At 37.1% G+C, this 25608-nt stretch overlaps 1 protein-coding gene across 1 annotated transcript in view; it reads right to left on the bottom strand.

Moving 5' to 3' along the window:
* Positions 1 to 25608, bottom strand: part of PDHX (pyruvate dehydrogenase complex component X) — a 72650-nt gene that overhangs the window by 44665 nt on the left and 2377 nt on the right. The window contains exons 2-3 of the mRNA XM_033010807.2: positions 15375 to 15458; positions 10420 to 10520 (exon numbers count right to left, since the gene is read on the bottom strand). Of these exons, the coding sequence (XP_032866698.2) occupies positions 10420 to 10520; positions 15375 to 15458 (185 nt within the window). The remainder of the gene's footprint in view (positions 1 to 10419; positions 10521 to 15374; positions 15459 to 25608) is intronic.

Genomic DNA, 25608 nt, shown 5'->3' with positions numbered 1-25608 from the left:
GGACTCATGACTGAAATTAATTACAGTCTCCATTATAAAGTGAGGAATATTAACTTATGCCTCAAAATCCCATACACCTAAAGTTAGCATTCAGAAATCAAAGCAAGTAAGTTACAGGCTACTGGGTACCTCCAAGGATAAAGTCACATCAGTTACTGAAAACAATCGGAATGCCTAATCTTTGAGAACAGAGCCTGGAAGTTTTGCTGGACACATTGAGCAGATGTACTTTGAGGTATCTACACTTTATCTAGCAGTGTTACTTTTTAAAACACAAGCTTGTAAATTCAGAAGCTGAGGGAACAAAAAGAGACCAAAACCCTGCAAGAACAATGCCTCATTACTTCTTTTTGAAAAAGGTAACATTTGCTTTCCATTAACTTTTGTTTGTCTGTTTTAATGTAACTGGTGCAAATAACAACTCTGACCACCAAGAAAGTGATAGCACTTCCGTGGTATGTAAATCACTGTTTCAAAGACCATCTGAACAGAAGTCTTACTGGAAGATAAATCTAGTCTAATCTAATGTCCTGGTTGGGGCTGGCCTAGAGTTCCCGTTGGTTTGGCAGCGGGAGGAGCTGCAGCCCCCTGAGACCCCAGGGGCTCCCCAGGTCCCAGTGCCCTCACCTGTGTGCGGGGGCGGGGGGAGCACAGCTGGAGGGCTGAGCTGGGATTGGCCAATAGTCCATGTCATGTGACATTGTGCTCACTATATAAAGGCAGGAGTGGGCCGGGAGAGGCTGCCACTTCCGGGACTGTGGCTGTGGGGCCTTTGTGTTCGGGATCACCAGCCGGGAGCAGGCGGGTGTTGGTCGGCGGGTGGTGAGCAGCTGTATTGTACATCACCCGCTGATACTGCTGTCAGTGTATTATTCTGTTACTGTTATTAAACTGTTTTTATCTCAATCCTCTAGTCTCCCTTTGACCCTCCGATTCCCTCCCCATTCCCAAGTGGGGGGAGGGTGGGTGGGTGAGGGACTGTGTGGCGTTTAGCTGCACAGTAGGCTCAAACCACGACATCTAATATAATCTAATTAGTTTGGATAAAGTAAATCTTTTCTAGGTGTTCCTTTTAAAATAAAAAGATATCTGTACCACAGTCAAAATATCTCTGATGCTTTGGCAGATAAAGGCATGGCAGTCATGTTAACCTAACAAAGGGCTCCTCCTACAGTCTCTGAATTGGTTGCAGAAGTACAACTTCTCAGGTTCTCAAAAGCTATAACATTTTCAGGGCATCAGGCCAAATGTAAATATAGGACCACAGGTAGCCAAATACAACTTAGACTGTACCAGCCTAACAAAGGAAAGTTAACATTATATTTCTACCATAAAGCCATATTGTACATACATTTGCCTCAAATGGAGCTAGTATATATCTGCAATGCTGACATCTTCTCCAAGAAAATGCAAATGATTATTTGAAAAGCCCAAAGGCAGACACACAGAATAAAAATATACATAGTATTAGATATCAAACTGTTCTTACTACCTTAATTGGGTTTTCTAGGCATTTAAACATTACTAAATAAAACAGAATGCCATAGAGATTACATTGGGCAGGTAAAAATACTACAACATTATTACTCACATTAAGATTGTTGCCTGCACAGTTAACTCCACTGACAGAATGTATTAGATTTCACAGGATTACCCAGCTCCCTCAATTGGAGGGCCAACAATAGACCCAAGAAGGAACGGCAAAGGCAATTTGTTCTCAGTATGTCCTGATAAAATATCTCATTTAGTTTTGTCAGTTCACGTCTTTTTTCCCCATGAACACTAGGTAAATTCTAGTGTAATATTTCCTCTTAAAGAGTATGTCACATGAAAAAATTTAAGACTTAGTTCAGTATTTCTTGTTCTGATCTCCTGATGTGGTATTCTCATTAATATTCTGAAAAGCTTCATTTGAGAGAAGAGAATCTGAAGAGTCCATCAAGACTTGATCGTATTTTTTTTAAGATGACTTAAAAGTACTTGGGGATGACAGAAGGCCAAACAAACATCCTCAACTGACTTGTCTAAGGCTGAAAGATCCTATCACAGAAAGGCCCATTGATAAACAGATTTGTAAAACTACGTATTCATTGCAATGTGACTACCACTCATAATCAAATAAAACAGCAACTCGAAGTACAAACAAAACCTACCTAAACTAGTAATTGAAACACAAAAACTGAAAAGAACAAAAGAAAACAAAGCTATAAACATACAAAATACTGAAGCTATTCATTCTCAGATTTTTACAGCATTATCATACTTAGCACTGAACAACGTATTTAGGAAAAACTATGTTTATCAGCATTACACTCAAATGTTTTATCCATATCAATACAGATGGCAAAACAGGTATGTCCTCCAAGTTCAAAATACTTCCCATAACATATTAATATGAAACATTTAACTTTTTTTTTTTCCGAAATAAGAATAAACCGAAATTGCTGGCATGTCTTCTCTTTCCTTTACAAAGGCTTGCATATGCAACAGAGAACACTTATTTTTATAAGCAGTCTACATATTGTAATTCATGAGACCAAGAAGCAGTGTGACATGCTTGTGGTGTCAAGTCCTGACCACACTTTTGGTGTCAGAGTGCTTTAATGGTGCTATGACAACACATGCAGAAATCCAACAAGGTTGAGCTTTCAGAAACATAACACTCACAACTAGTTACGCTTTGTTTATAACCCAGCATTATATGAGCATTCAAAGCCATCAGTGCTGTCAACTTTCACTCTTCAGAGCAAGCCAATTGTGTTTTTTCTCATGTTCATCACTTCAAGACAGATATGTGAAAACTCCAGCATTCCTTCTTTTCCAATACAAATTTCCAGCCCAGATGACTGCAGAGTTTATATTTTTTAAAAGTATATGCATGTATTTTTTAAAAAAAAACCCATGCTTTTAAACACACAGCCTTTGCAGCTAGGAACAAGAGTAGACAAAGAAAAATGGTTATTATTTTGCTTAACTTTTCATCTGCCACATTTTTGAGTCACTTCTACATTTTCATAATTCACAATACCAGAAAACTGCTCTGCATAAATCTCAATGAAGCCCAGAATCCCATACATAGAGCATAAATAAGTAGCTTCACAATACTTCTATTACTGTGTATATGCATAGCCAAGAAGAGTCAAAAAAATCCTAACTTTGTGGACAAACCAGCAAAGCACAGGTGAGCCATGACAGGGAGAAAAAAGGAGATTTAGTACACAGAGGAATCAAGTTGCCTCAGAGCTGTTGTCACTGCAGCACAGTGCTTTAGTCACTAACACACATATACCAAAGTAGATGTTTATTTCCTATACTGGGAAGAAAGGCGGATGGAACTTATGCTGGCTTACTCTGCAGTGAAAGTTTTATACAAAGTAGTTTCGGTTCATACCAATTCTCATCTGCATCATGAATGAGAAAATGGTAATGGATATTAAATCCAGTTCTTAAACAATCATTCATCATCTGATTTTGGTCCAAATTGAGCTAATAAGTATTTCAGGTAAAAAAGTCAGTGTTAATTTAAGAAGCAACTCTACTGAAAGAACAATCACAATTCTGAAATTACCCTTCTAATATTTTCATTCAGTCATTTAATCTTTTACTGCATTTTACACTGAATCAGATGTGATCATTAAAAGATCTATTCCAACAGAAAAGGAATATATGCAAGAATATCTATTTTACTGTTAGCCAGCTTTCTTAAACCATACATACTTACATTATACAATCAAGAAAAAAAAAAGTATTACAGAATTTGAATTGATTTAATCTAAGAAACAAAGTGTTAAGCAGATAGTGTGTTTGACTCAGTTTTCCATACTGTGCTCAGTTAAGATGGTGCAGAATTGTAGTTAGCATCAAATAACATAAAACTGTTGCCTTGTTTCTTTTAAGGAAGTGAGTAAACTTTAGCCAGATGCTGATACCTCAGATGCATCAAACATTCTTAATTTCCCATGAACTACATCACACTTGAAACTTCTGAGTGGCTTTTGGAAGGACAGTCTTTTCAATAAGAAATCATCTCCCATCTGCAAACCTCAGACATCTTATTATGAAAAACCTTACACAAACATCTACAGAACACCCAGTAGAGTGCAGAAATATCCACAGAATACTGCAGAAGGATCATACTTGAGCTAGGAAAAAACAAAGTTTCTGATCTTATTGCTCCCCTATCATTTCAGTTTCCAAAACATGAGGCTGCTTCTGTACTTTTTAGGAGACTGGAATAAAAGACTACTCATGTATCTATTCTGTACTCTAGTACTTAAGCTCACCATTTCTCAGTTCCAAAAAGGGGGATTAAAAGAATCCATAGGATTTGCATAATAATCTGTTCATGTTACTCCAATAATGGTGCCTCTCTTCCCTTAATCTGAAAGACATTATAGTTATTTTCCATCTCCTGACATCTCCTCCTCAGCCTCAGATCTTGGCATATGATTGTTATTGGATGATGTGGGTATCTTGGCGAAGGCTGAGTGTCACTGTCCATGGTACTGGTCTCATGTAGTTGCTGGTGAATCTGGATTTGATCTATGAAAAATGTGCCACAACAGCAATATGCACAAAAAAATTTCAGAATGCATTCCGAATACAGGACAGGAAACAGGAAAGACATAGCTTCTGAAATACTAATGCTACTTGTAGTCATCATGAATTATTATTAAAGAAACTTGAAAAAACAATATTGAGTCTGCTATTCTTTTCTTAATGTCTCTCTGGGAATCATTCTTTAATACTTTTGACAGAGACAATCCTCATATCTCTCCTTCACATAATCTAACAAAGCAGTATCTGTAAATGCAGACTGGGTACTTCATATTAAAAAAAAAAAAATATTAAGAGGCTGCACAAGTTTCTGTCAAGTTTATTAGATTAAAAATAATTTTCAGAAACATTCAAAATTGAATTCAAAGTAGTAAAAGTATTAAAAATATGTCTGATATCAGATTTTGCCCTGGGATAACAGAATAGATTCTCTGAAACATATTATTAGATGTTTTGCTCCACAGTTGAACACAAAAACTCAGAAGCTTCAAGGTACTACAAAAAAATTGAACATCTGGGAAAAATTACTGTTTAGCAATGTTAATTAAAAGATTTACAGAACTCTTACTTTTCTATATAAACTATTGTTTAAAATGCAAATTATCCTGTTGAAATTAAACACTAATGACAATTTCTTGTAAGCCCCAATATACTTGCAGCTGAGTTCCATCTTCTATCATTTCTCCTCCTCAACCAACCCCCGTCTATTCTGATGCTTTCATTTTTTCAGATAATGTTCCCTTTGCTTATATGAAAAAGGAAGATATTAAACAGACCATTTAAATGCTGCCACACAGGAAACTCCTCTCCCCCCCCTTTTTTTTTTTTTTGCAAAGGCTATCTGCAAACACATGCCTCTCTAGGAAAATGCAACTGTAGCAGAGATATGCAATTTAATATATCAACCCAAAGAGCCTTTGTAATAGCAGCAGAAACATGTATCTCACTGTGTGCAGAGTAGCATTTTCTCTTGCATGCTGATGGCTTCAGAACTAGTTTGTGCCTGTGCCCATTCTGTTGTTTCCTAAGTAGCTAGATTGCAACTAATACCAGTATGCCTATATATAATTTTGCAATCCATACCTCTTGTATAAATATTCCCTAGATGAGACCTCCCTGAACAAATTACATAATATTTACTATAAAACTTTACCTACAACAGTGTTTTCTTTCAGAGTGCAATTTGGTGTCATAGCATGTAAAGTCTCTGTCAGAAAATAATCTAGGTAAATTTGAGTTTCTGTCACTACGAGAGGCTGCACTAATCAATGATTTGCCCTTTTCTAACTACTTACCTATAGCTCCTTGACTGCATCTTAGACTGCCAAATTTCACCCATTTTGATCCCTTTTGATCACACCCTGATCTGTATTCCCTTCCAGGTTTTTGGAGTTAACTAATGAAGTCAATATCCACCCTTTTTAGAACTACAAATATAGCAAAGTGCTAAGACCAAAACCAGCAATGTCATCTGGAGAAATTTTACTAGTAACACTTGTGGTCGCAACAAAATTTAGTAACTACAGCCTTCAGAAACAAGCATAAGGTTTCTGCGGAAAGCCAGATCCCAATTTTTAATTATTTTTCTTGCTTTCTACATAAACTTGATTTGATTGTGAAATGTTTGTATAAAACACAGTGAAACAACAGAACATCACAAACGTCAAGGAACAAAGCAAACAACAATAAAACAGACATGTAAATTTCATGCCTATTTCATTTTTCAGATAATAGTATCTCTTCATAAATCCTTTTCAATTTTGACTGAATGCCATCAACCTTTAAATAGTCTCATTATAAACAAGTACATGCATATAAAGCAACTTTTGCAGGGCAGCATCTGACATGTTTCATTTAGTGTGGAACTACAAAAACAGTCACATCTTTTATCTGAAGTCCAACAGCTCCATGCAGTCAAGATAAGCATTCATGCTCAGAAGCATAACTGAAATAGTGGATATCATATCCACAAAGGGATTCAGAGTACTGAGCAGTTAGGAAAGTTTCCGACTTCTTATATTGATCAAAAGCCATGATCACATGGAGCTAAAATGGATATAGAATAACTTTTTTCCAGAAGAGGTATGGATTAGTTGAAATCTTTATTTCAGTTTCAAGATATCATTGCTTTACGCTTACACAACTTTACATACTAAATCCAGAAACACTTTTAACTAAATTTCATTCTAAACACAGTGAAATTCTTATTGTTTCTTCCTGCATTTCAGGTGCACAGCAGTCTACAAAATACTTCTAATTTGATATTTGACCCCTATATATTAGGAGGGGGAAAGATTCTTTAGCTTAAAAGGAATCTCACATTTAATTTTGAAATAATATTTTCCAGTTATCAGTAGGTTCCAAAAACACTAACAAAATTGGTATGCAGATTATGAGCTAATAACCCTTTAAACACATCATGCAAAACAAAAATAACCATTTAAAAAGTATTATTCTTCATATTACCAGTTTAAAATGGTAAAAATATTTCTACCATAGAACATAAAGGATCTCACTGAAAAGTCAATGAAGTGTCTCTCTAGTTCATGTTAGTGAGCATGCCATTAATGAAAACCTATACAGTAAATTAAATTTTATTTATAGTCCTATAAATATTACTTTTGTCAATTAAAGTTTCATATTAACGGCTGGATCTCTCGGGTCTTACTATTGATGAAAGAGGGATTTCTTTTTTTGTTCTGTTTGGGGGGGTGAGGGGGCAGGGTGGTGGTTTGTTTTTGTTTTTTCTCCCTTTTTTCCTATCACAAAAAGGTTTTTGTTCAATACAGCTTTTTACCGGGGCCTTGGATCTGTTCTCCTAGTGGAGAATTCCGTAACTTGTGGAGAATTCAGAGTATCTTCACTCTAAACCACCACCTCTGTTCATCCAAGAATTTTCCCTTTCAAGTTCATTCCACTCATCTTATTACATTTTACTTCTCAATCTCTAAATTTTTTATACTGCTTTCTCTCCTAACATATCAATTTGAACTAAACATTCTGACAAAGGGTTTCATAATCTATTACACATACAGCAAAACAATTTCTCATAATTTTTTGTTTTATTCAGAGTTCTTCCAATTCACCCTACTGTTTAATTATTGTGGACGGAGGAAATAAACAGCTGCAATACTCCACAAGCATGGAAATGAGTGTTCTGAAAATTTCAAGAAGTGAGGAGTTTGGGCGAGAAAAGCATAAGAAATGAAGAAGCAAAATTTTAGTCCTCACAAGCAAACCACAAGTATGGAGTCTTGTGAGCGTAAAGAACACAGACTATAGTTCACATGTGTTCTTTTCTTTCAAATGATACATTGACTAGCCTACAAGCACCACGAACATTTGAAAAATGTGGTTTACAACAAAAAGTTATTACAACTTTATTAATGATTTCCACACACTTGAACAGCAAAAGACCATGACTGTACTGCTGGAAAGTCAAACACTCAATCAGCACAACTTCTGTATAGGTATTGTTTAGTCTTTAATAACATGCTTACTTGTATTTCTTCCACTTTCTATGAAGCTATATCATGATTGTACGAAGATGGAGTTTCATCTCTAGGAGATTTCTGCTTCATCATTTTCTGTGGCCTTTCATTTATGGTTGGGGTTTTTTTATGATAGAAAAGATATGTAGGGAACGAGGCAAAGAACTGAAAGGGAAGTATCCTCAAAGACAATGGAATCTTGTCCTGGCAAACTGAAATTTAGTCCTTTCTATTACTGAGTTCCAACACAATACAGGGCAAGTAATTTGAAAAACAGACTTTTCATATGAACATTAATGACGCATTTTTTGTATCTTGAATGCAGAAGTTAAAACTCTGATGTAAAAGTTGAAGTACGAAAACTTGCAGTTGAAGCTACAACAGTAAATGCAAAGCCCAGATAAGACAAAAGCACTCTGTGTTCACTATAAGGTGGTGAATGAGTGGTACCACACAGCTGCAGTCATGCATCCCCTCTGCACCGCATCATGCTGGACTGAGCCTAAATAAAGGCAAATATCCATGTCTGCCACACAGTGCTTATTTCACACCAGGCCCAACAGCACTTTGTAGATGGAATTGGTTGGTCTGGCAACTGATTGGTATATAAGTGCAAGGAGCCAGATTAAGGCAAACACTACAATGTTGCAAACCTGAATTATTAGGCAACACTTCAAGACACAAAGGATCCTTTGACAGAAATAATACAAGCTAAATTAATAGTCCTGGAACAACCAAACCTGACATACTGTGTGCCAAGAGAGCCAAAGTGTTTTTAAACACTCTAAGGGTTAAGACAAAAATAACAGTACTAAGACTCATTTTAACATGTCTACCACCAAAAAAAGCTAAGAAGCTGCACACTGATTCAAGTAGGTTTCTTTGGTATTCTACGTTTGAACATCACAAAGTGTTTCATAACTTTTCTTGGAGATACTAGCTCATAGGTAGGATGTTTAGTTGTGCTAAGAAGCTCTTTACTTATCAATATATGCATTACACTGAGAAATATTATGCTGAGTTTCCTCATTCAGCTATTTGACTGCCCAACGAGATTTTCTACAATTGTAATTGAGCAAGTTGTTTTATCTTAACAAAACCGCTAATTCATTGCAAAATCATATTTAAGATTATTCATGTTTATCTACTCAATTTTCAAAAGGGAAAAGGAATAGATGTCAGTGTTCTTTTTGTAAGTGCTACAGGCTAGCTGACAGTTTAAGCCTTCACAGGATAAATAAGAGAACTCCACATATTTGGATATTGTTTTGAGGAAAATTTTAGAAAAAGTGATGAATATTGAAAGGGAGGAAAAACATTTCCCTTTCTTTATACAGAATTATTAATAACAACTTTCATTCCCACCCTGAAGATAAGAAAGTCTAAAATACATTTCCCATTATATATATTTAATAGATGAGAAAAATACAGTCTCACTTAATTTTTAAGCATCAAATATGAGCCTTCAGAAATGCAGTATTTACTTTTACACAGAAGCAGCAACAGAAGGCCTTAGAATTACTTGTTTAAATTCTGATGAGAATTAACATTGGGTCATTTTGAAATAAGAAACACATGTCAAAAATATTACAAAAGAGGAGGAGAACAAAGGAAAAGATTGAGAATTTTACTCATCTTTTTAGAATACAGTATGTAAAGAACAGCACAGGACCTGCAAGCAGACCTTACTAAGTCCTTCATCGCGATCTCTGTAGTCCACCTGTTATTGCTTCCATCTTGGTGCTGAACAGGATTTAAAGCCAAACAAGCACAGAACCTAAACTGAGTGTTATCTCTGCTATACATGCACACAGAACCAAATACTCCAAAACGATGCTCAGAGAAATTTATATTCATCCCAGTTCTCATTTATATTAAACCTAATCAATCTAATGTTAAGAATACTGGAATTGATAATTCTGACAAACGCCCTCTGGGTCAGTCCACTTTGTATAATATTCCATCTTCAACGGCTAGCTCAAGATATTCTAGCATGGAGATCACATATCCTAGGCAAAGTACCATCCAAAATTCCATATTCCAACTAACAGATTGTAACTTATTTTTCTCTAACTCAGTGTAATAGGTTTCAAACTGCAATATTTCGTGTACATAATTCATAAGGTACAAAACATACAAAACAACATAATTCAATCAGGTTAACTGAAAATCCATTAAACATACATAGAATCATGTACCAGTAGTCTGGTACATAAAGCAATTACTTCTCACTAGGAATCCAAGTAAGTGCATTATTCTGAAAGCTGAGCAGAAGTAAATTTAGCTATCTAAACTAGTTTTTCAGGCAATATGCTAAATGACAGCATGAAGAGAAGTCACATCATCCTACTTGGAAAGGCAGAATCCCTACCAGTATTTTAGCCAATATGCCATCGTCATTTGATTCCATGGTAACCACTGCTTTGTCTGTTTCAATTTCACACAATGCATCTCCAGCATTCACTGTGTCACCTGCAAAATATAACAGAACTTCAGAATACTTAGTCTAAGCTTCCTTTCAGACCTATTTAACCATGGAAGATAGATATTTATCCATATAATACAGCCATTTTACATTCTTTAATATATTCTATAGCTAATTGATCCCCCCAACATTATCATATTGTATCTTTCATTTCCGAATAAAACCACTAAGATTCAGAGACACAAATTGCTGCAACAGAATATTAACATATTCCAAATACTGATATTTACAGCGGGTTTTCCAAGAGGAAGTACACAATGAAATTTATTTCCAGAATACCATCACTCAGTAACACTGCCATGAATAAAAACCTGAGCCTTCCATATTCATTGACAGCCATAAGTTAAATTACAGTTTTAAATGGGTTACTTTAAGACAGTGGTCACAGGTGAAAACATCTTTAAGTATCACGGTCTCTAATTTGTATCTACACTATTAAATATATTAAAATAAAAACCTCAGGAACTTTAATCTCTTTGGAAAGCATATCTGCAGGCTTATTTCCTCAATCTCCTACATAGTTTAAAAAGGTATTTTAGGAACATACTTTGTGAAATAAAAATATGCACAAATGTTAGAAATTGCTTTTGCTACATTACACAAATCTGTGATTAATTTTCAAGTATACTCTGTGTCTGTTTTTGAAGAATATCTATATTTGCTAACACACAATAAAGATATTATGGGTCTGGATTCTTTCAACAGATCAATACTGACTAGATGGACAACATCAAAACTGAAATGACATTGAAAAACTTTGAGGTAGTTGAATGTTTGGGCCTCCAACAAAATATGATAAACTTTTCCTTACATATAGGGATAAAACATTCAAACCTACCACATGTTTACAATTTTTATATGAAGTAAAATTTTAATATTTCCCCTTTACCAGAAATGCTGCAATAGTTTTATCCATCTAGGCATTTAATTCCTGATATCACTCTCTGTTGTACTTAAGCATCAGAATAAACACTTTCATTTTCTTTCTTTTTTTCTATTTTTTTTTTTTTTTTTAAAAAAACATTTCCTGTTTCCGGACTACCTGAATTAGAAGGGGAAAATGAAATATTGTATGATCTTTGTGATATCTGCAGTAGTAAACGATGGAAACGTTCAAAGCTAAATCACTCACATGGTTTTATAATTCATTAACATTCCTGTTAGGAAACTTGGCAAGGGAATACACAAAGTAGTGCCTGATCTTTTAGATTTAATAATCTTATTGCCACGTTGCACTTTGCAATAACTAGAGCATAAATAGTTTATAACAGAAGTAAAACTACCAGGCTCTATACCAGTGTTTTAATTCCACTGGATCATTAATTCAAATAGGCCATGTATCAGATCATTAGGAAAGTACTTCATAGATGTTAAGAAATCAAATTGCGGGGCAAATTCTGCAACTTACAGAGACAAGACAGGCAAGCAGAAAGGAGCTTAACTCCAAATCTTAATTTTTCTCTTCTCCCAGCCTACAATCAGACTTTAAGTGCTCTATACCAATAGAAAGAAATCTCAGTGCTAAGCAACCTGCAGCAGTAACTCCCAACAGTTCAAGCTCGCCAAAGCCAATACCTCCATTCATGTCTTTGTCACACATATCTCCTAACTCAGGTATGCGAGGTGTTCACAGAAAGCTAAGGATTGCCTTGCAGAGGCAAGGCAAGGGGAAAACCCTTCAGAGAATGGAGCAAACCACTTTTCCAGTACTTTTTTTTGTTTGTCTTTCACTGCTGCAGCCAATAAGTGGTCGTAAGTTTGAAAGGTAGCTGATTAAATGTCATTTTAAGAAGTGTATTTCATAGCAGCATTGAAAAATCTCACGTGTTTCAGTAATCAAGCACAATAGAAAGTATCACAGTTATTTTCTTTAGAGATTGCAAAATTTGTGATAGCTTCTAATCGATGTCCACCTTAATGTCAGTTACAAATCAGCTTTCCCAATAGACAGGATTGGAAAGAACACTTTTGTAGAGCGTATCATTGCTCTTATGCTTTCTAATGAGAGCACAGTATTTGCAACAGAAGTTGCCTGAACAGCAGCTCTTTGAGATTATATAGAACACACTTGAAAAATCTTGGGTATGTTTTTTTTGTTTGTTTGTTTGCTTGGTTTTTTTGTTTGGTTGGTTGGTTGGGTTTGTTTTTTTTGTTTGTTTGGTTGGTTTTTTTTTTTTGTTTTTAATAATTAAGTTCTTACAGCTAGGCTGAATGATTAGCTTCTCTACTGAAGCAGAGTTTTCCCTCTAGAAGATCACATCTAGTTGGCATTCAACAGCCTACAGTTCTTTGTTCAATTACTGACAGACAAGTATCCAAATCACAAGATAAAAACTGCATTTCTTGATGTGCTCTTTGTAAATCAAATCAAGCTGACTGGGCATAGAGACTAAAGTCCCTGGAGGCGATGTCTCAAGGCCACAGATTTACACTGCAGAAGGAAACTGACAGCACTGTTGCCTATGCTGTTTCCTGCCCACAATAAGAGGATTTCAATCTCCTCTGCTGTCAACCTATCATTTTTCATCAACATTAAATTCATACATAATAATACAAGTTTTCAGAAACAGAGGTTTATTTTTATGAGAATAACTTTATTGCCCACAGGAATAAATATGACACTTCATTAACAACGAGAAGAAAATAGTAAAGCTATCAATTAAATTCAGCATTTTTCCTTCTGCAGTACTGAAATCATCTGTTCTTCCTGTGAAACAGTAAAATTAAATCATTTGATAGTTACACAGAGAAGAAAAATTATCAGTCAATCTTCTATTGATGCCTGATAGTCACATGGTGGGAAAAACACCTCATATGCACTCAGCTTTCTTCTGTCAATTGCTCTAAAATATTTATTTTCTCAGATATGAGATTATCAAACATTTATATTCAGTAATGCCACTACATTTAGATGGCCAACTCAATGGAGGATTATGCAGTTATGAACATCCCTTGCAGACAGGAAGAATATAAGCATTATATCACTTTGCTTTTTCCTTCAAAATTTATCTTCACTTTTTTAAATGTTCTCATTATGTTTATTTTCCAGAATGTAAAAGGAAAAAAATATCCATAGGAACTAATTATGGTCTCAGATGTACCAAATAATACAATGTACTATATTCAGTTTTGGTTTTATTGCTAAATAGAAAGTAGAGCAATAAAACCCCTAAAATAGTTTTCTCTCAAAGTCCAACCATCAATTAAGACTTTATTTTAATTTAATTAGAAGAAGCGTGGAACTTTTTTTTCTTTTTGCGTTGTGGTGGAAGCGTAGTGGAAAAACTGAAAAAAAATGTTGTATAGATGTTGTATCTTAAGACCATTTTATGAGGGAAACTCATTCATTCATGTTGTGGAGGATACTGGAATCTACTTCAACTCCTATCACGTTCTCTTCTTTGATTTCTCTTGCAATTTTTAATACTATATTTATTACAAAACATTCTACTGTTGATTTTTAATGTGTTACAGTTACTGACAACATATTACTAGATAAGGACTTTGAATTATTTATTTCTCTCTGCATAATCTTGGACTTGATACTTAACTAACGGAAGCTTCAAGTTTCAATAACACTGGTGCGATTACTTGTTACAGATGTGGATTGCCATATTGTTCACAGTAAATTCTGCAGAAATTCTTACTACAAGTTTTATAAGCAAGAGGCCATGCCCACTTCTAGAGCAACATGTTGCCTTCCTGCCACCTCTCAAAATGTATAAAAGCAAAGTACTCCAGTAACTCAATAATGGAGGCTGTATCAACGCTTAGAGGGTAAGCCAGAGAAAATGGCTTATCTAGGCAGAATAGTCAAAACACACATTTAGCTCACCAAATTGTGTCAAAAATAAGATGCTTTAAGAATTTTATTTTCTCAAAACATCTTAATTTCTCTAACAAATGTAAAAATGTCTGAGAATAAGATATATTCCTACAGTCATCTAAAACTCTGCAGTGCATCCTATACCAACAGACAACTGCTACCCGGAATACAAAACTACAGTCAAAATCCAGTTTTAGAATTAAATTGGAGAGGTAAAAAGTAGATGGAGAGGGGGAAAAACCTGACAGAACAGAGACTGCCAATTCTTCTACAAATCATTTCTCATTTACATACAACCTATGTGAAGACAAAACATACACTTGGACTATTTATCTAGCTACTCCAATATATTTTAACAGAAGTACATTACTTTTCAGTTGTCAGAGCACAGAGAGCCTAAGATAGCCAAGGTTGTTCAGGCTTTTTTGGAGGAGTAGTTTGGTTTTGGGGTTTTTTGTTGTTTTTTTGTTTGTTTGTTAGGGTTTTGGGGGGGATTTTTTTTTTTTTTTTTGATAAGAGATTTCCCCATTTGGAATTTGGGTTATGAAAATAATTTAAATTTTTATATCAGCTTTAATTGTAGATGATAATTTAGATAATAAAAAAGTAAGCCCCAAATAGCAACTCTAAAAATGCTGTATCTTTCATGTTATTTCATAGTGCAGTGGAGTGATGATAGAGAGGCCCTCCCCAAAGACTCAGACTCTCATATTTCCAAAGTTACTGATTAGCATGACAACACTGGGAATTAAAAACACCACACACACTCTCACACCCTGGAACAGCCTAATGGAATTTTTTCAAAAATATGATCAATGCTACCTTTTGGAAGACAACTAAAGAAAAAATGTTTCCAGAACCAACAATTTCAAAGCAGGCATTGTTCAAGAAAACAACTTCCATATACCAAACATTTTGCTTCAAAACACTAAGATACAACCAGAAAGAACGATCTTATTCTTACAGAATAGTTGAAGAATCACAACAAATATGGCCATAGAAAATGTTATCTTACCTTCCTTTTTAAACCATTTCACAATGTTTCCTTCCTCCATAGTAGGAGAAAGTGCAGGCATGAGAACTTTAATACCAGGTATACCTGTAAAACACAAGCAGATAATTATCTAAATCAAACACTTTTTCAGTATAATTATTTTCTCAGTTAACTGCTTGACACAAATGAAACTAAAAGTGCATGAATCTGAAAGTCAGTTGAACAAAAGATTCACAATTACACTCTTTTTGTAAGCTTACATACAAGCATGCACTCCCAAAAGCACCAAGAAAAACAAGGCACTAAGTAGAGAACCCATGTTACACAGAGAACAAAGGTCAACTTGAGTATGAAGTTTTAAGTAATACAAAGTATTATGCAAATTAAACTCTGTCTTAAGAAAAGTATCTAGAAATTTTAGATCTGATGAAGAAGAACTTAGATACTCATGCTGCTTCAGCTTTGATGTAATTAATTTTTAATGGAAACTTTCTCCATGACCAAGCCTTAGTGCATTATTAAGAATATACAAGCTAGTAGTTCACGTACCCCTCAGTTCAGCCTAACCAACTGAACAATCCTACGGTGGATGCAAGTGAAACAGGGTTATATAACTTGTCCAACAGAAATGCAGACAGAAAAAAAAAAAAAAAATCTACAATTTGGCTAGAGCTCCAACTAAACACAATCTACTGTGTGCAGAATGAAAAAGCAGCTATAAAATACAAACATATATTAGGAAAAAATAAAAAATCAGCAGCTAGCGTGAAGCTGTGATTTATTTATTTTTTTATTCCCCCTGTCACCCCAAAATGCCATAAATTTCAGAGCTGAGCCAGCTAATACCCCTGCCTCTTGTGTATCAGGGGTATATGTATTGAACCAACCCACATTTCCATTTTCTGGGGCTTTCCACACATGACCCTGCATCTGCTTAGTTCTGCCCCTGTCAGGGTCTCTTTGAGCAAAATCTTGGTTAAAATGCTGTGCCACAGCCTCTCATTTACTCCAGGACAAAAGTGAATGAGATTAATCTCAAAGACCTGTCCTCTCATTTCCCACTTGCCTGGCTAGAAAGTAAGTCTGGACTCAAGATTTGTCAGCTATAAGCAAGCCCAGAGGAGAGAACACCCACAGACACACATATCTCAGTCCTCAAGAGAGGCTGAAACAGCTGCAATCACGACAAACTGTATGAGAGATACTAATATATGTCCTGCTGATGAACCATGATGTGCTACAGTGGATAGTAAAAGTCCACCCACAAATTCCTCAGCAGTATTTACCATAGTTTTTCTTCCTAGTTATGCAGTAGGTCAGCAGTATGATTTTGAATGCATGACTAGAGTACCAACCAGGCAGGCATCTTCTGTCTCAGAATACTTATGCATCCTCAGGCTTCCAGTCATAGGCATGCAAGTGTGAGGACAGGGTAGGGTGTAAACGTGCAGAACATATCTAGCCAATTGTTAGAATCCTTCCAACTCTTAACCAAAGGCTGGATGCTGATATCTTCAGCATGACCTTTGTCTTAATGCTGAGCTGCAATATTAAGAGCATGCCAAAGCAAAGCATGTAACCCCATTACCCCAAAGTTCAAACACTGAAAAAAGAAATGGGAATTCAGAGTCCTGAATTCCTAGACCAACAGTTTTGTTGCTCTGATCAAAATCCACCATAAACATTACATTCTCTTTTCTTCTCTCCTCCTCCTCTTTGTCACAGGCTGTGGAATTTTCCCCAGATGAGAGATTAAATGCTATCTTTTAAATTAATAAAATCCCCTTGATGCTAGTACTCCAGATACTTATGATCCACTGATAAACTTTTCCAATGTTTATTTATCTTTTCTGCTAGGAAACCATATCTACTTTGCAGACTGAAATTACTTAATTTCAAGTTTCAGTAATTGGATCTTATGTCTCTGTTTAAAAGCCTGAGAGATTTCTCGTTACAGAGTTCCTACTCGTGGGTGTCTGTATACAGAGACCAGTCAAATTCTTCAACTTTTCTTTCCTTTCACAAGCCAAATAAAAAGATATGAAAAGTCCCCTGTATTTAAGCAACACAACACCATGACCTCTCTGGCCCTGCAACACAATGTACTAGCCACAGCTGGGTAGCAGAATGCTCCAGCCTGCCAACTGAATCTGCTCAGTAAACCCAGGCACAGAGAGAAGCAGCACTGCACAGCAGCAAGCTGCATCCCATGGAATTGGGATTCTTCTGTGGACAGGGCTCATGATACAGCACATTCCTTGGCTTCAGAGCACAGTACATCTCTTGTCATTTGATCCAGTACTATTCAGACATACAGCTTGTAATACAAGAGATACTATCTTTCTGAACTTTTAAGGATAGCTATGATGCCAAATAAATACATCTTTTTACATACTGTTTTGTAAGAGTTTTCTAGCAACTGACTGATTTTTGAGGATCTTTCTTCAACTAATATGTCTGAATCTATATTCAGTTAGAGAACAGAAATAGACACATAGAAAGCACATTGTATACAATGGCAAGAACCAATTCTGCTTCGTATTCCCTTCTCTCTAATACCCAGCATTAAGGCTTACTATCATTCCATTGGAAATACCACTACGTTTCTCCCAGTTGTCATATTGATTCAGTAAGCAGGAACAGCTTTAAAAACTTATAAATTAATCCTTCCTTTTCCCTTTCCACCACCCACTCCCCCACACACCTGGAAGAATAAGGACCAGAGGAAAAAAAAAAAAAAAAAACTAGATGAACTTTGAGCTGAAAAGCATGTCACCTTGAGTAAGAATACTTCCCATTCTTACTTTCAAGTCCTAAGACTTGGTTAAGGTCTCAGAGAAGATGAAGACAGAAGTGAAACTTCAATTAATACACAATGATTTAAGGGAATTAGAAGTGTCCATCCATGTTCTGCAATTCATTAATGTTAACATCTCTAATAAATCTGACCTTGTTTTTCTTATTACTACAGGATTATGAAAGAATTAAACTTTACAATTATAAAAGAATGTAGGCGTTCAACCATAAATATATCAGAGGTTAGGTAGAGTTAAAGACACTACATAGTTTTTCCATTTTTTCTATTCTCATTATTATTTAATCTCTCTTCCCACACCTCTGGAGTGGATGGACCTCAAGGCAGAGACAGGGGAGCAGACTCCCTCCCACTGCAAGAGAAGATCAGGTTCATGACTACCCGAGGAGCCTGAACATACACGTAGGTCTATGGCACCCGACAAGATGTATCCCAGAGCCCTGAGGGAACTGGCTGATGTAGGTGCCAAGCCACTCTCCAGGATATCTGAAAAGTCATGGCAGCCGGGGGAAGTCCCCAGTGACTCGGAAAAGGGAAACATTGCACCCATTTTTTAAAAGGGTAGAAAGGAGGACCCTGGGAGCCACCAACCTGTCAGCCTCACCTTTGTGCCTGGGAAGATCATGGAACAGATCCTCCTAGCAGTTATGCTAAGGTACATGGAGGGCAGGAAGGTGATTTGACACAACCAGCATGGCTTCACGGAGGGAAAGTCTTGCCTGACCAACCTAGTGGCCTTCTGTGATGGAACATCAGTGGACAAGGGAAGAGCTACGGAAGTCGTCTGTCTGGACTTCTGTAAGGCCTCTGACATGGTCCCCCCGACATCCCTCTCTCTAAATTGGAGAGAGATGGATTTGATGGGTGGACTATTTGGTGAATAAGGAATTGGCTAGATGGTTGCATCCAGAGAGTAGTGGTCAATGGCTCAATGTACAGGTGGAGGTCAGTGATGAATGATGTCTCTCAGGGGTCCATACTGGGACTAGTACTGTTTGATATGTTATCAATGACATAGTGGAATCGAGTGCACCTTCAGGAGGTCTGCAGATGACACTAAGCTGAGTGGTGCAGTTGACACGCCTGAGGGACGGGATGCCATCTGAAGGGACCTGGACAAGCTTGAGAAGTGGACCTGTCTGAATCTCTTGAGGTTCAACAAGGCCAAGTGCAAGGTCCTGCAGCTGGGTTGAGGCAATCCCAAGTATCAATACAGACTGAGCAATGAAACAACAGAGAGCAGCCCTGTGGAAAAGGACTTAGGGGTACTGGTGGATGAAAATAGGGGCATGAGCCAGCAATGTGCACTCACAGCCCAGAAAGCCAACTGTGTCCTGGGCTGCATCAAGAGAAGTGTGGCCAGCAGGTCGAAGGAGGGGATTCTCCCCCTCTGCTCCGCTCTGATGAGATCCCCCCTACAGTGCTGGGTCCGGGTTTTCCTCAGCACAGGAAAAACATGACCTGTTGGAGCAGGTCCAGAGAAGGCCACAAAAATAAGAGGGATGGAACACCTCCTCTGTGAGGAAAGGGTGAGAGAGTTGGGGTTGTTTAGTCTGGAGAAGGTGGCTCTGGGCAGACCTTATTGCAGACTTTCCATACTTAAAGGGGATTCATAAGAAAGATGGAGACGGACTTTTTAATAGGGCCTGTTGCAATAGGACAGGGGGTTATTGTTTTAAAGCACAAGAGGGTAGATATAAAGATATAGATATAAAGAAGATATTTTTTTATGATGAGGGTGGTGAGACACTGGAACAGGTTGTCCAGAGAGGTGGTAGATGCCTCATCCCTGGAAATGTTCAGCATCAGGTTGGACGGGGCTCTGAGCAACATGATGTAATTGATGATGTCCATGCTCATTATGGGGGGGGAGATGGACTAGATGACCTGTAAAGGTCCTTTCCAACCCAAACCATTCTACCATTCCATGTTTTCTTTTTTTTTGGTATGTGACACGGAAACATTATAGCAAACCTCTAATAACCTCAGCAGTCATCAATGATCCTGACATTTTGAAATGCACCAAGAGCAGAAAACAAGCTACTTATAACCCAGGGTCCCCAGGAGAGCAACACAGTGAGGATCATGTGCCCCAAAACACCTGAACTGTGGAAAAGCGCCCAGTGTACACATGGTTCATGTTCCCAGAAGGCTGCATGAGATACACATATGTCTCAGCCTTGCCATGGTACTTAAATGTTTGTCAGTTTAGTATTACCCATTACTGTAAAGCTTAGAAATGTATCCAATGGTCCTCCTAATGCTGAAAATTCCTATCTGAATTACCTCCAAGGATTTTCTTTTAAGAGTTTCTTCTTGCAACCTCTCATCTTGGGCCTATATACAGAAAAAATTAACTACGTTAGGAATGTGTATTATTTTGTGAATGCCTATCTGTGTTCATTTACCAAGTCACGTTTTGTCTATGCCAATTATTCAAATACTACACATGAAAGCATGAGTTCAATTTTCTTTACACAATATATGTTCACTCAAAAAAAATATTAACAGATAACAGCAAGTAGAAAATACATTACAGGATGTAAATAAGTGTTCCCTGTTTCATTTGTCTAACTTGACAAGTCAAGTCTGACAATTAAAACATGACTTTGAAGTCATATCCCACAAATATCTAGGACTATTCAGAACTAGTGAACGTACCTCACTGAAAAAGAAAAAGCATTACACATTTCTAATGAGAAAAAAAAAATACTTTTTAAACATGGTGGTTCACATTTCATTTCAGTAGAGTCACTTGATCCATCTCCCAGAATATGTTCCATACGTTGGCATAAATAGAAAATTGAACAACAAATTTGTGCCACTAACATTTTCCTTTTCATGTTATGAGCAATTACCACAAAACATACAGTGCATTCTGGTCCTCTGATCAAGAAAGAAAATCCAGCAGCAAGCACATATGAAGTGTGTAAAAAATAAATAAAATAAACAGGATACAAAGCATAATGAAGAATCCAAAAATCAAGGCACATGTCAAATCTGAAAATGAGAAGCTGTCATTTTCTATACTATCGTGCCTCACTGCAAGAATGGTAACTGTACTTGAGGAGCAGCACGCAAACCGACCATACAAGGTATATGACTATGACTTTAATAGCCAGTACAGCAGGTTAACAGTCTTCTCAGGAACTTAACAACTTATTATTAGTCGCACTAAAACACAACACATGTCACTAGATAAAAACTTTGCAAAACCTCTATTAAGTGGGAGACCAGACAAGTATTCACGATGGTAGCCAAAGAAAAATTCTTTCCTTCATCCTTCCCCAGCTTTCCACCAGGTACACAGAATATTTGACTTGTAAGACCCAAACAACTAATAAAGGCTTGTTATTACTACATAGAGGAACTTTCCTACTCCCTGAAAAAGACCAATATATTATATAAATCAATTTTTTTTTTTTTTTGGTAAAAAACCCTACAGTGTTTTGCTACTCCTATGTGCTGTGTTTTATTGGCACGGTTTTGGTAGCAGGGGAGGGGGCTACAGCAGTGCCTCCTGTGAGAAGCTTCTCAAAAGCTCCCCTGGCTCCAAGTCAGACCCGCCTTTGGCCAGGGCTGAGCCAATCAGCTGTGCCTCTGTGATAACATATTTAAGAAGGGGAACCTGAAAGGAAACTGGGACTTGTGAGGAGGAGTTGCAAGAAGGACAGACACCAAGGTCAGCAGAAGGAAGGAGAAGGATGTGGGGAGGTCAGCCAGAGCAGAAAGCCCTGTATCCCATGGTGAGACGGCACGGTCACCCACCTTGCCACACACGGAGGTCCACGGTAAAGTAGAAGCCAACCCGAAGCCTGTGGAGAAGCCCACACCAGGACAGGCAGCTGCACTTAAAGGAAGCCAGGTCTCTGAGGGGAGAAGCAGCCCCCAATGTTGTGGTCCAGTGCTGGGAGGACTGCAACACATGGGGGTGACCCACGCCAGAGCAGCTTGGGAACGGCTGCATCCCATAGGAAGGACTCACACTGGAGAAAGTTCATGGAAAATCGTCTCCAGTGAGAGGGTAGCCACATGGATCAGGGGAGAAACGTGCAGTGTTCACCCTACCTCCTGAGAAGGAAGGAGCGGCGAGCTGGCTGTAACCCCCATCACCTGCCCCCATGCGCCACTGGGGGAGGAGGGAGAGAGATGGGGAGCAGAGCTGAGCCCATGAAAAAGGAAGGGGTGGGGGGAGGTGGTTTTGGATATGGTGGCGCTTCTCGTGTTTGAATTAAAGTGATGGTTCTTTTTCTTTCCCTGAAGAGTCTGTCTTTTGCCCATTACTGTAATGGGTAAGTCATCCTTTCCTGTTCTTATCCTGATTCTGGAGCCTTTTGCTTCATTTTCTCCTTGCCAGCACTGGCGGGGAAAAGGAGGGAGCAAGCAGCTACATGGTGCTCAGTTGCACTCTGGGTTCAAACCATGACATCTTATTTTGGAAGACATGAGGAGCTGAGGGCTGCTCCCAGCTTCAGCAGGCAAGAGAATATAAAGTCCTCTAATGAGATAACATTATCTCCATATCACTGATGTAAATCTGAGCGATAACAGAACAGCTCACTCTGCATCACAAAAGTAAAGAATGTCCATCTTTCCACTTCTAGTCTCATGCTTTATGCTGTAAATAGAGTGTTATAACTCAAATCACCTTCTTTCCCTTCTGGTCACTTCAGTGTAATTCTATTCTCACCAATCTGGAAGTATATTTAGAAACTGTAAGAAAAATAAAGTTTGAAAACTAGCTCTATACTCCAGTTCCTCTGAAGATGCTAAACACAAGACCTTGCTAGTTGCAGGTAACAAAGTTTACTACTAACGGGCAGGCTGCTGACATTATATTTCAAAACAATTACATATAAATATTATATGATTCTATGTAGTGATTTCATTCAGAAAAATAAATATCCGGCTGTAAAATTCTGTGAATTGTCCCCGCAGACTTAAACCATATTGCAGGATGACTTCTGATGTCACAGATGTTTTCCTTTAAATGGTTCACTGAAAGTCCAACATACTGCTTAAATTACAGAATAATTTGCATATGAAAACACATTGTTTCCCAAATAGATTCAAACAAAAAATAATTTAACAGATACACCAGAGGTCTTAATTTAAAAGGAAAATACCAGTTTACTTATAGTTGGTAAGTGTTAGCATTTGAAATTATACTGTATGTAACTCATGTGGAAGAATACATTTTTAATCTATTTTATTGTTTGTCGTAATTATAGCTGAACACTGATTGTTAAATAGCAACTAAGGTATATGGCATAAAGCTAACATGAACTATTTAGAAAATCATTGCAAACTTCTAGTCACCTGCAGCATGTTGTTCAGAAAAAACACATAAAAACTGAATCAGCATAGAGCTGAGAAGATTTTATCCCTATGCTAGAAAAACGCATGCAGGTTGGTTTGTTTTTTTTCCCCTCTCCCAGCTCCTATTGCTCACTAGCAGAAATTAAGATCTATTTCTAGGCTGCATTGCTGTCATATCAAAGAGGAAATAGTCTAGACACTCTGAGAAAATTTTTGGGACAGAGAACTTAAGAGAACACAACACTAAAAAAAGTAATATCTCAAGTAAGTTTTAAATTGAGCTATCTAGGGAAGAACTTGATCTTTAGAAATAATGTTGATAACATGGATAGCCATGGAAGCAAAAAAAAGTGGACAAAGTACACCAACAAATTGCTTTACTTCTATTAGTTTATTTTGCATGGAACTTCCTTTTCCTCCTCACTTACATGCAGCCTGATCTGAACTATGCAGAAATATACAACAAAATTATAATAGTTACAGCATCCATTACAGTAATGTACAAGAAGATTTCAGCAATAAACTTAGAAATTCTGTGGCACTGATTTCTGAAACTCAGCTTCTAATTACTTTTGCTTGTCTGGAGGTCAGATGCAACCAACAACTTCACTGAAAAACTTCCCAGAGAACACATTTATTAACAGTGCTTGGATGCTTTAAAGTAATTTCATAGGTACCAAAACAATCTGCTTTTTAAACAAGAAAAGCATCTTTTCTCTCTACAATGTATCACAATCTAGTTTTTCAAGGCAGTGCAACCATTGCATTTTGAATGGGGCCAACCAAGGGAAAAAGTTTAAAGCCATGCATGATTGACTCCTCTTCGTCATTAAATTAATATCAATTCATGATACAACCAAAAGGAACTGGTCAATATTCTTCTTCAATTGTGCATGTTCATATCTTCATTCACACTACCAGTAGTTCTAATACTCATGCTGCTGCCCAGTTATCCAGATTGGGGAACGGATTTTGCTGGAAGTTAATATGATCATAAAAACAAATACAATTTCAGTCTGGTTAGCTTCCTGATCTGGCTCATCATAGAGCAGTATGAACAAAATCAACATCCAAAATGGGCAGTGGAAACCAGCATAGAATTTGAGTTAAAGCAACTGCAGAACTACAATCCAAGTGCTTCTATGCAAAGGAAAGGAAAAAAATGAGGTGCACTTCAGCTCTATTTTCTCCACTTCTTTTTCATCCTCCAAGCTCCCTAACCTATCCATGCCTTGTGCATTCATTTAATGCTCATGCATAGAGATGCCTATGTTCAGAGAAGTTCAGCAACGCTGCAATTAAGAGCCTTGCTCAGCAACCGATACACAAGAACCCAAGCTACAGCAGTCTCCTTTCAAAGATACTTTAGATACTTTTCAGTTAATGACCGCACACACCCAAAAAACAGGTTCAAATGCATCTGTAAAAAAAAGAAGCAATCTTACAAGTAACCATTTCCTTCATCAAATCATACTTTACCTCATTAAGTAAAAAAAATGTACTAATAAAAGGAGTCATTGTATTCATGTACATTAGTTGCACTGTACAGTCAGTCCTTACAGGCACTCCACAAAGTAAATATTGTTGCTTTTTCATTACTGGCAAGGAGAAAGTTTTGGCAATTTGCACAGAATCACAAAGACAGAGCTCATCAGCATAACAAATTAGAGCCATGAGCATATGAAAGTTGTGAACTCCCAAGTCACCATCCACTAGTTACTGCTATCAACAGTAACTGTGCTATTATATATCAATTATCTGAATAAAAAAGAGGAGGAAGACTTAAAGAAGGCTTCATGTAAACAGTAGCTGCTATTTTAAAGAAACCCCACAGTGTATCCAAGAGAATCTGTTCTTGGTGACATATTTTTAGAATCAAGTTGTGTCTGGCACAAGGTTTCTGCTTCCTTCCTTCTCCATTAAGGGATTCAAGGCATATTTAGGCAGTGTATCAAGCAGACTGAAGAGCAGGGCTCTAAGAAAAGAGCAGACTTCTATAATATCTTATTAACTCCAATCTGAGAATCGCATTGACAGTGAACTTTGTACTTAAACTTACTGAGCATCATCTGGGTTCATTGCCTCTTTTTGACCTCCTTTGATAGGGAAACCACTACAGCA

The sequence above is a fragment of the Tyto alba genome, unplaced genomic scaffold, assembly GCF_018691265.1.
Source record: "Tyto alba isolate M040663 unplaced genomic scaffold, T.alba_DEE_v4.0 Super-Scaffold_18, whole genome shotgun sequence".
Lineage (NCBI taxonomy): Eukaryota > Metazoa > Chordata > Aves > Strigiformes > Tytonidae > Tyto > Tyto alba.
This window is presented reverse-complemented; position numbering and strand designations above follow the sequence as displayed.